Below are 11,983 nucleotides of genomic sequence, written 5' to 3' on the forward strand. Positions count from 1 at the left end.
CTCTGGAGTATCAGTTTTTAAGAGCTGACTGCTAATGTGCTTCTTTCACTGTTCCAATACTTGCAAAGTCTAATTTCAAGAAGTCACCTTGCTCAGTTCTCCGTAATAACACCTTAGACATGTTCTTTTAAGTAAGCTAAGTAATGCTGCAGATCTCTCAAGACACCACATTAAATACAATTAGGATACAGAAAGTTGACATTAAACATTATCCTGGCGTTGTACATTAAACTTTATCATCATTACATTCACAGTTACTCCAGCAATCACACTCCCCAATGGCAGTGGTCTCTCCTGGACACACAGGGCCACAGCAACATTGTAAAAATTGCTTAGAAAAGCATAACAGAGCTCAAAGAGCTGTTCAATAGTGCAGGGGGACTCCAAAGGTCTTGTCCTGTTGCATGGGGCCACTCAAAAGCGCCTTGAGGCAAAGCTTGTTGTGAACTGGTGCTGTATAAATAAAACTGAATTGAATTGAACTGTATAAATTCCTAGTGTATAAAATAGCAGTGAAGTCTATGGCAATTGAACATATCATTTGTTTTGCATGCATGCATGCAAAGATAATGCAGCAAGTAACCTTTGAACAACACATTTATAGTAAGGCAGCAAAATGGAAAAACACCTTAAAATTGTACATAAAAGAGTGCTCCACCAGTTAACTTTGAATGGCACCATCAAACTCATGATAGGCAGATTAAAAAAGTGGGTTCAGAAAAAACAGACTAACTACTCTTCATTTTCAAAATTTGACCTTCACTTTATCCACAATACAATTCAGCCACCACCAGCTTGTTCGGATATTCATGTACATTAAGATTAGTATCAGCTAAAATAGCCTGAAGTCACCATCCTCATGCAGAGATCTGGTAAGGTCACGTCTTTCTAACCCACACCCACAGGTTTTTTTTTCCGTTTAAACATGGCCCCACTACTTGAGGTATTTGCACAGCTTGCTCTTTAACCATAAAAGGCTTCATGTGGCTTTTCTTTTTTTTGGTTACAAATACTGTAATACTTCCCAAGACCTATAAACAGACTTTGATGTGCAAACTCGGAGGAAAAACAAATACAGTGCCTGAGAAAACAACTCAATGCATACTATTACGTAAATATTTCACACCACAGGTTACCTACCCTTTATGTCTTTGTATGAGGAAGTAACTCCATACACAAACTATAGACTGACCCTGCTATAGAAACGAATCCCTGAACTGCCAATACACTGCTACCCTTGACAGTAACATGATACAGAACATCAGCAAATGTTGCTTAAATATTTCCAAAATACTTCTAGATAAAAGTTTTACAAGCCTATATAACATGCAGTGTTTCTAATAAAAAATTCTGTAGTTTCAGTCTTTTTACACAGGAGGAGCTGCAGAATGCATGCTGGCTAAACTTGCTCATTTTAAAAGAGTTTCTTTGCAGATACAGAATGTAGATTCCAGAAGCATAACCCAACTCCTGCAGAATCTCTGTAAAGACTTGATAATAAGTCTTGAGTGAGGGTTAATCAGTCTCTAAAGAAAATCCACCTTTGCACCTCACAACATCCATATAATATAACAATTATTCTCAATCCACTGATCGTTTTACTCCTCCCCCTCTTTTTAAAAAAAAAAAAAAAAAAAAAAAAGATGACTTGACAGGCAACAACAAAGGGTTGTTTATTTTGTGAGTCATTGTCCTTTCCTCAAACTGCACATTGGCACTTGAAAAAAAAAAGGAAAATATATCAGCATAGCAGTAGAAATGGGCTACCTGAAGACAAGAAGAGTAAACACAGACTTCATTTAGCCAGTGTCTAGTCTGTTTGCTCATCTGGACAGAAAAGAACAGTAAGCTGAAAGAAGGGGATCTAAAACTGAGTAATCCTTAATAATCAAGCTTCACAGCTACGTTGTTTAAATTGTGCAAGTGTTTAGAAACTGTGAGCAAACTGTTAAATAGTTTGTCTTAAATAGGCCACATTTGAGCCTAATTAAGATAATAATTGCCACAAACGATTGATTATCAAATAAAAAAATCAAACTGCTTGAATGCCACTTGCTCAAATTATAATTTAGAATTTACTTGGAGATCTTGAAAAGGTACAGGTTAGCTTCTGTTGGCGCTGCAGTATTAAATTCACATGTTGTTGTCATTCTGTAGCACAAAATATAAGTTACAGCTATCGCATGAGTTCATGAGTGCACTAGCTTGTGTTGCTTCATAGAGGTCAGATTTTAAATCACAGTAATTTAAGCACTGTTTATAATAGACATATAAAGCTGAGCGTATTTTTTTCAGCCTTAAGTAACATGTTGCATGGAAAGTAGGAAAAAAATCTATAATCACCACGAGACAACTTCAGGATGTGGACCAGCAGGCATATACCAGGATAAAAGTGCACCTCAGTTAAGAACAGATTTGACTCCTGGCTTTATATTTGACTGATAAAACACGAGATAGGAAGAGTGATAGCTGTAAAACAGCCATCTGCTCGTTTCTTTCATAGTACATCTTGTAATTACCTTCCTTATTTATTAATTTGATGAAAAAGTCAGAATATGATGAATGTGCTAGACATTCTGTGCTTCTTCACGATAACTGTAACAGCCATGTACTGAACAGTGAAAAAAATAAAAACAGAAGTGGCCCTGTTGGGTATGAATTGATGTGAAAGCAGTTACAGAGTTTGGCCACTTTAAATTGAAATCTGATTACACAAATTAAAAGTTTCAAATCGCTTCCAGTAAAAGGGGTTTGCCATCAGAGGGCCAGGCCAATTATAGCCCCACACCACTGTGATCTTACCTGTGTGTCCATCTGCTCCGCTCTGCTCTTTGGGATTACATCAAATCCTATTGAGCTCATGGGACAGAAGCCAAGATCAGCAGGCCTGAACCAATCATTATAAACCACCAGCACAAGAGAAGTTTGTCTTTTCTAACAAAGCACAATGTGGCTAAAAAGGAATGATCATTAAGTGATTATTAATGCTCAACTGAGTCAGTATAATAGGTAGATATTTTACAGTGCTATTACAGAAATAATAAGTGGTGCACAGACAGGAGAGTCAGGTGGCTAAAGATACTGTCACATAACTGATTGAACACAACTGATTTTTAATACTGATCCATACAGGTGAATTTCTCTTTCCAACCTCAACTGTAGTGCAGACCAAAGTTGCACATCCAGGATAGATGTAAATTTGAAATGCATATAAAAATGTTACCTTTTAATTTTTCTTACACAAATTCACTCAGATTATTCATCTTAGCTCAAAAACTCTAACTTCTCTTAAACACACCTTTTTCTCACTGAGTTTGGTCTAGCTTTAATAGATTTTCTCAAGAAAACACCAACAAAAGAAAAAAAACAAAAAGAAGAAAAATAAACGTGAACAAAATGAATAATCTTTATTTTAAGGTAAGTCAGTTTCAACTGAAATTTGTGCCACTTCTGTATTGGTAGTAAAGTCAAGTTAGATATTTCCAGTGGAGAAGTTGACCACAGGTAACACTGGCTCCTCTTTTGTTTACATTGTACATACATGGAGATGCAAATGCACAGATTTTGGGAGCTGAATGCAAAAATGTGCTTATCAACAGTTATGGTAGTAACTCACATGGAATCATACTGATGAATCTGAAAAGGGAGTTTTTCCTTCCCACTCTCGCCAAGTGCTCATCTGATTGTTGCGGTTTTCACTATTTTATCTGTATTAGAATAGGGTCTCTACCTTACAATATAAAGCACCTGTGGTTGTGATTTGGTGTTATATAAATAAGACTGAATTGAATTAAAAAAAACTGTAGAAGACAACTTGTAAAGAATTTTAAATCATGATTTAAAATTTCAAGTAAATCGCCTCTGTCAATATTTTATGATGCAACAAATGTTCACATTTTTCTCAGACTCAAAGAAAACAAAATGTTTTTTTTAGGTGAGTGAGAAAAAAATGTACAAATAAAACCTTGTTTGTTTTTTGTTTGTTTGTTTTTTAAGCCCCACAGGTACATTTGATGTGTTGCATTCATATCAATTGTTCTGTTTTTCACCTTGGGTTTTATTATCGTAACTAGACATTGTGGTATATTTGCACCTGTCATTTCCATCCCAGATATTTGGCACAGATATGTGCATATTAGTAGCATGCTGTTTTATCGTTAAACATTATAAACTCTACTTTTACTGTACTAAAGTACTTTTGATATAGTATTAAGGAAATTGCTGATTAGAAATTATTATCTTGATATGTATTTGCTCAGTATTTGCTGCAGCATATAATAACTGTGGTGAATTTTTACATAATTAAACACAAGACCACAAGTTTTTTTATAGTGTTTTTATGGTTAACACTTTCAAATTCAGAATATGTTTAAACTCACATGGGTTCCCTAATCTAAAGCCCCCATTTAAAGCTGCCTTGTTGCGGTTAACAAACCCAAGTCAAGATTTATGTGTTTAAGCTTCAGAAAACTGGGGATATATGAGATCTGCCTCGTTTATTATTGAACTGCCTTAGATATACTCAAGTATATTTATTAAAATATAAGTTTCCTCAAAGCTGAAAACTAATGCATTGCCACAACTTGCAGTATAATTTTCCGCTGATAGAGCTTTTAGGTGTATAAAGGATTACACAGATTTTCAACTGGCCCCATTTAGCACCCTAAATGATGCATTATAACACTTCTGCAACATAACATAGTAGCTAACTTGCATTTTAATACTTTAACAAAATGAGAAAGAGTCTTTTAATCGCTTGGATATAATCTGTAATGCAGATCATTGTCCTTCGCAGGTTTCAAGGTCCACAAACTTTAAGTTTAACTGTGAGGGAAAACCACCGGACCAATGTTTTTCTGAGACATTTTTTAATCGTTTCAATTGTAACTACCGTAGTCAAAATAAGATTGCTATTCCCTCACACACCATACATTTCCAGCCTTCAATGAAAAGCCAGAAGCAGCTTTCTGTCAAGACAGAAAGCTGGTTTTCCATCATCTTCTCTAGGCCCAGAAGTCCTATTGCAATCACAGCTATTTTTATCTGGTGGTTTTCAGAGAGAATTCGGGTTTTAAGGTACTTACACATTGTGTTGGAAAAATTAAGCCAGAGCTACATCTTTGGTTTTTACTCTCTAACAGTAAAACAGGAAAAAAACACGGGACACAAGGAAACAGAACAAACAATGAGAAGACGGCCTGAAAGCTCGACAGCTACGTTGAACAAAGAGAGAGGGGAACTGGACAACAGGGGAGTAGTAGGCAGGTGATTGATTAACTGGCACAAGAAAAGGGCGGAAAATAGAACAAAGGTGAGAAATGGAACTGCGTGTACAGCTGATTTTCAAAATAAAACAGGAAGTCAAAACAGAAGGCTCACACTCTGGCAAACTATTTTGGATTATTGCTTTAAAGAATCCCTTAGACACACAGATGAAACAAAATTACCCATATTTCCTACAACCTATATCCACTTCTATAACAGAAACAGCATTATTTTCCATCTAAATCATCTTAAAAAATGTTAAGCAAAATATGAAGCATATGCTGAGGTGATTACCACGTCAGACAGCAAGATATTACCACACAGGAAGGGGGAGAGAAAATAGAAAAAGAGGAGCAACATGAAAGAGAACACTATATTTATTCCGCCCGCCACCATTAAATCCATCTCGTGCTGGAGCTCTTCCTGGTTCATTTGGTAGAGCAGATGTTAATAGCTTAACAGGGCTAGGCAGTAAGTGTTTAATTAGGTCTGGGGAAAAATGATTTATTAAACACATCTGGGCTTATAAAATAACGCTCTCTGGACTCTGTCTTTTATGACTCCCACGCTGGAGCTCACTCTTCAAACCCTCCACCACCACTTATCCCCACCTGAAAATATAACTGTCTGTTTTAGCTTGAGCTTTCAGACTTGACAAAAACAATCCGTTGAAGCACAGTACGTCCTGTAGTGATGTCACTTCTCCTGAAGGGAGCAGGGAACAACAGCACCTAGTGGGAGGAAAGGCACAGTGGGGAGTGTGTCACTGACGATCAAGCGGTGCAGTACAGTTTTAGTGTCGCGGATTACTGGGATTTGTGCATGTCACCTGCCTGCTCAGACCACATCAAAGCCACATGGTACTAGGTGCACTTCTGTTAGGTCCTTTTAGGGATGATAGCTTTGACTTTGATAGTTTCCTCACACAGGAGTGCAGAAGATAGAGCTTTTTATCTCACAATGTGAATGTGTGGCTGCGGTGAGAGTGACCACACAGAGCGCTTAGCCTGGACAGTGATGGACGGATGCGGTTTCTGCAGGTGGCCACGTACTTCATGCAGATCAGAGATTGACAAGTGGAAAACCCCACTTAATTTAAGATCCTGTGTATTTGCTATAGCTATTTTTTTTTTCAATTTCCTGATATTAGGTGTTTGCCAGACAGTTTTTTGGCTAATCTTTCCACCATAAAGCTGTCATCCTGTCATGGCACACATTCTGTTTTGAATTACAGAAAACCAGATAGACTCACGCTTGAGTCTATGTGAATGTCTTGATACATCTAACTCTGCAATATTGTTCAGAAAAAAACACAAAAGGTCCAGTTTTAGGATCTTTTCAGTTAGGCCAAGAGGCAGGCCCAGCAACCACCCACTGGTTGCTAGGGAAACAAGACAATTCCCTCATTGGTTGCGAGTGGTTGCTGACAGTCCCTGTGAAACTGATTGCTAAAGAACACCTGTAACACAGTAACACCAGTCAGTGACCCTCCTGGTAAGTAAAAATTTGTTTTCCCAGACACATTTTTGTGGGTGATTTCTTGCTGTTGCTAGGTGAAACTGATCTCAAAGAGGTGCAGCGCTATGTTGAAAATCACCATGCAGTTGCCTTGATTGCTAGCATATTGTAGTTGTAGCTGCCATTGTGGAAGACTTGTCTTCAAATACCTGTGAACTATTTACTACAAGGGTATACACTTTTTTCTAGTGAGTAATGTTGCTAGGTCTCCAGGTCTGTGTGTCAGAAGTCTTAACAAGGTAAGAAAAGAAAGAAAGAAAGAAAAACTACATAAAGACATTTGATGCATGGCTACAGCTACTTGGGTGATCAATTGAATGACAGATTGGACCAGAGGACCAACAGTGAAGCCGTGTACAAGAAGGGGATAAACAGACTCCTTACTTACTGAAGAAGTTCAGATCCTTCAATCTGTGCAGCAAGATGCTGGAGATCCTCTACCAGTCTGTGATAGCGAGGGTCATCTACTTTTCTGCTCTCTGCAAAGTGGTGGGGGTGAGGGTAGAGGGCAGCATCAATGCCAGAAGGATCAACAAAATAATCCACAAGGTTGGAACCATCACTGTCCAGAATCAGAATGTGGAGTCAGAGAGAAACAGGAGGTCACTGAAAAAAAGAAAAACTGCAGACAACCCATATCACCCACTCCATTCCACACTATCGAGGCAGCAGAGCTCCATCTCCCTCAGACTTATTTAACCCCGCTGCCACAAAGAACGCTTCAGGATATCAGTTCTACCATTCTCCATAAAAGTGTACAACAGCTCTCCTTTTTGTGACAGCTGAAAATGTCTGTCAGGAAATGATCCCACACTCATTTCTGTATCAACCCTTCCTAATGTTGTTTCTCAGATTCATAGTGTGGATGTTATTTATTAATACATTTGCACTAATGCTTTCTATAATTTCTTTTTTGCACAATCATTAATAAATAACAAACTTTGACTGCTATTCCCATCTGTTTGCAGCAAAGAGAACATGACAAGAGTAGCTAACGCTTGCCATGCTGAATTCATAGAGTACAATGGAATATTGTATATTCTACCAAATGGGCAGGACAGACGTCTATGCCGACTGACCATAGCTTCTAAAAATGCGAACAATGGCTGTGACGACTTATGGGACATGTTTATTGTATTTCACTACAGCTTTCGACATGTGAAATGTCAAAAAAAGGGAAGTCGATGTGCAATAGCTAGTCGTCAAAATCTGCAAAGTGCATGCAAGTGTTTCCTCAAGCACTGTACAAAGCGGGCTATCCTGCTGAGAGCAGCTGCCATCGTGACTGAAAGATATTCATTGATTCTGGCTTCACTGCACAGTTTGACACATGGTCTAAACGCTGTTTCAAAAGAACCATGTAAGTGCAGGTTTCAAAGGAAACAGGGGCCTAAATACTTCCGTTGAGAAAACCCTTAGGAAAGTATCAGTCTAGGTGTTATGCACCTCAAAGTCTTGATGTGCACTGAGATGATATCATTTGTGTTGGTTTTTTTGGTCCGTTTTTGTGTTGTGTGGTGTGTTTGCTGATTTAGGCATATTTAATTCACACCAATTAAAGTTTTTCAGAGAAAATGATGAATCTATACCAAAAAGAGCCTGGAGGACAGCCAGTTAAATCAGCCTAGAAACTAATAAATGGTGCACATTTCTTCGCTAACGAGACCAGATGGCAATACCAGAGACTCAAACTTGCTTATGTGTATGTATATTTAATGAAGTCACATTTGCCATGTAGGTGGGTGTGATTACAGGCTGCCACTATACATTTTAAATGTTCCTTTGTCAGGTAATTGTTTGGATTTATTTTTAAATTTTTGCTTGATTTTAGCAGCATGATTTAGATTGTGATCAAGTAGGAATATTGTTGTTCCAGTAGACCTCTGGACATGGGCCAGTAAAGTGTTGTATGTCCCTGGGCATTCAAAGTGCCCTCTATAATATCATATCCCCAACACTCGTCATGCAGACCCATATCATCACAGTCCCATCTTCTAGCTTATCTGGTGGGAGTCAGGACTATGTTTTCACTGAGGTATTCCCATCGAGGGTCATGCCAAATGTGCTGGATCCCTTCTGAGTTGAACAAATTCATTTTACACTCGTCTAACCACAGAATGTGCTCCCAATATGAAATATCCCAAAAGAGGAAGCAAGAGTTTTGTATTTCACAGTTCAACCGCAGTTCACTGAAGTTGACTTTACGCAAGGTCCTTCACATTGTCTGAGCTGTCACAGTCATTCTAACTTCAACCGATAACCCCTGGGCCACATCAGCATGTTCAGATTTGTACAAGTAGTGTGCTGTTTGTGACATCATGTCGTGACGATGGCCACCGAGGGTCTGATTAGTGGTGCTACAGCTCGATGTAGACCTCCTAATTACTACTGCAGTAATCAAGCAGGAAGATGGGTGACCATAGCCACAGCCCATAGGTAAAAAATGAGAATGCTCACAGGATATTGGCTCAGCTGTGAATAACATGGGTACCAAGATCTGATGAAGGGAATTGAGAAAAAAAAAAAACAGGCTGGTGACGAGAGGACAAACATTTTTATTCAGCAGAAACACTTAATGATCTCGGGTATTTTTGGTGCCATGAGAATGCCAGATATCTGCCATGACCCGCTCATCTCGTGTCACACCGCTGAAGTCCATCGTCTTCAGCTGAGGCAATACAGAAATCACATAATTCCTAAACACACACAAAGGCACACACGTCAAAGTCAGCTTTGACTCCAAGGGCACCGTGGACATGTTCAGTGCTTCCATATATGAAAATTCATATTAGCTTTTACATTTAATTTTAAATAAGGACGATATGTCTAAGTCTTTGTGAAGCAGACTTTGCTGGTTTTTCACATAAATGAGAGTATGAAATGAGATGAAAATTAAATCAAGAAGCTATATCCCTGAGATATCTAACCTAATAACCTGAGACATCTAATGTAGACATAAGCAGGTATCAGAGGTATCACATATCTCAATGTGACATTTCTCTGTCTATATCTGTAGGTGTTGCAACAGATATATGATTAGATTCAGTGCATTAGTTATTACAAATACTGTTTATACTAGAGTATTATGGTATTTGGTACAGTACTACATATATTCAGTTAATGGCATTCTTCAGAAAAAGGGAGTTTAACTTTACCTACTTTAGGTAAATTTTGTACTTTAATAGGAAGAATATTTTAGCTCTTGTTTTGCCACTTTGCTAAAATAGTTATTACATTTCTGATCAAATATTCCCTCTTACACACCTGTGATTTTCCATTTAAAAAAACATAGCCCCCTGAAACAATTGTCAAGTTAGACTCAACATGTGAGTTATGCTCAACATGCCGGAAGATCTCTCAATTTGTGTAAAGCAGGTGTTGTCAGGGTATTTTTTCTTTCTAATTCTTATTTTTTGTTTTGCTTTTCTTCTTCTCTGCTTCTGGCCTAGCATCTTGCTATCAACTATCTACAACCAAGAACCAGCCTGTGTATAACTCCACACACTGCAACTTGAGATCAGCTCTGAGAACAGAATGTCTGTCTTAAGTGAAATTGCTGAAAATAAGCTTGCACCTGTAGCCTTTGCTTGTTTCTATGAGATTGCCATGCAATGTGATTGTGTGCAGATGCTGGAGCTCTCTCAGCTTGTCCACTTCTGACAGGTTCCAGATGCTGTTGCCATGAAGATACAGCACACGCAGTTCTTTCAGCTCACACAAAACCTGTAACAGGGCTTAGTTGTAAATTTAAATCAATAAAATGCTGGTTAACTTGTGAAGATATCAGAATTTATTGCATTTTGGAGAAACAAATGTAGATTATAAATATTTCTTAAATAAACAGGGAAAACAAATGTTGTGTATAAGACATGTGTGTAATTATACATCAAAGACAGGGGCTAATTTCAGAAGAAGACACAGAAAACTGAAAATGAGCCATTACAAGAACAAAAATGATTCTTACAGGTTCTATGCAGGTGATTTTGTTGAAGGACAGATCCAACCATCCAAGCTTTGATGGCTGTGCAAAAAAGTGGTTGATCGTGTACTGGAGGCCAACAAGGTCGGTGAGGCTGTTATTACTGAGACGCAGAGAGCAGCTCAGGTACTTCCCCTTTGAGTTTGTGGTTAAGGGGCGGAGCAGACTTCGGGGCAGCTCTGCCAATGCACCTGAACCAAAAATAACATAATGCGACTTGATACATCATACGGGCAGCTTTGGTACTTGTTTATATGCAGTTTTATTTCTGCTGCTTAAAGCTGCTCTATTAAAGTGATTACTGCAGTCATGTTCACAGAATTTTATACAGTAGAAATAAGAAGTGATTTGAAGTATTTTATTTTAAAATGCTTTAAAAACAATAAGTTACAAGTTTGTGTGACTAGATTATGCTAGCGTGTAGACATCGCAGTATTTCAATTCATGCATTTTGATAACAGCAGTTGATACACTAACTATAGTTAAGTGGTTTTGTAAGAGCAAGTGCTGTCCTAGAAAATACTTCCTACCAAAAAGCTGACCCCCCAGGAGCACTTATATTTCTTCCATTAATAATTATTTATTTAAAAGTAAACACTATTTCATTATCTACTTTATATTTCAGGATTTATAAAAAATATACTACCTGAAACATTGCTGAGATTTTTAAAAGAAAGATCCACTGGTGGGCCATACATGATCAGTTCAAAAGGTCTCCAGCAACAGCAGAATGAATGTCCAGATTAAACCTAGAGCAGTGACTGAATACTGAAAACACACGGTTGCATGAGAAAAAAAAAATTAAACATATTGCTTAGCGATGAAATTCAAAAGTCAACATTTGCAGTTTATACACACACACAAAAACACACACACAATATAGAATGCATTCAATTGATATATATTTTAGAAGGAGAGAGAAGAAGACCAAACATTGATTATAGATCACCTCATCTTTCTATCTCTTACAGATACATGCATGCATGGAAACCGCAGAATAATATCCTGCAGTAATGCAGTCCCAATAAGAAGTTTAAGAACACTTAAAAAAAATGACAAAAATAACAAGGTTCCAAGTACATCTTCAACATGCAACAAGAAGAAATGGGAGTGAGACAAAACAATTTTTTGACCATACAAGTTACTGAAAACAAAGCTTAAACTGAAACAAGTTGTTTTCCAGTTGGTAAAACACTTAGAACCACATGCCTGTAAATGGCC

General features: G+C 37.8%; 1 protein-coding gene across 1 annotated transcript; it reads right to left on the reverse strand.

Moving 5' to 3' along the window:
* Window positions 1-9,355: 9,355 nt before the first annotated feature.
* Window positions 9,356-11,460, reverse strand: LOC134633507 (leucine-rich repeat-containing protein 51-like). Its single transcript, XM_063482335.1, has 4 exons — window positions 11,409-11,460; window positions 10,748-10,953; window positions 10,358-10,506; window positions 9,356-9,479 (listed from the first exon to the last, which is right to left on the reverse strand). The coding sequence occupies exons 1-4, from the start codon at window positions 11,458-11,460 to the stop codon at window positions 9,356-9,358; spliced, it is 531 nt and encodes a 176-aa protein (XP_063338405.1).
* Window positions 11,461-11,983: the final 523 nt, after the last annotated feature.

The sequence above is a fragment of the Pelmatolapia mariae genome, linkage group LG8 (genome assembly GCF_036321145.2).
Source record: "Pelmatolapia mariae isolate MD_Pm_ZW linkage group LG8, Pm_UMD_F_2, whole genome shotgun sequence".
Classification (NCBI taxonomy): domain Eukaryota; kingdom Metazoa; phylum Chordata; class Actinopteri; order Cichliformes; family Cichlidae; genus Pelmatolapia; species Pelmatolapia mariae.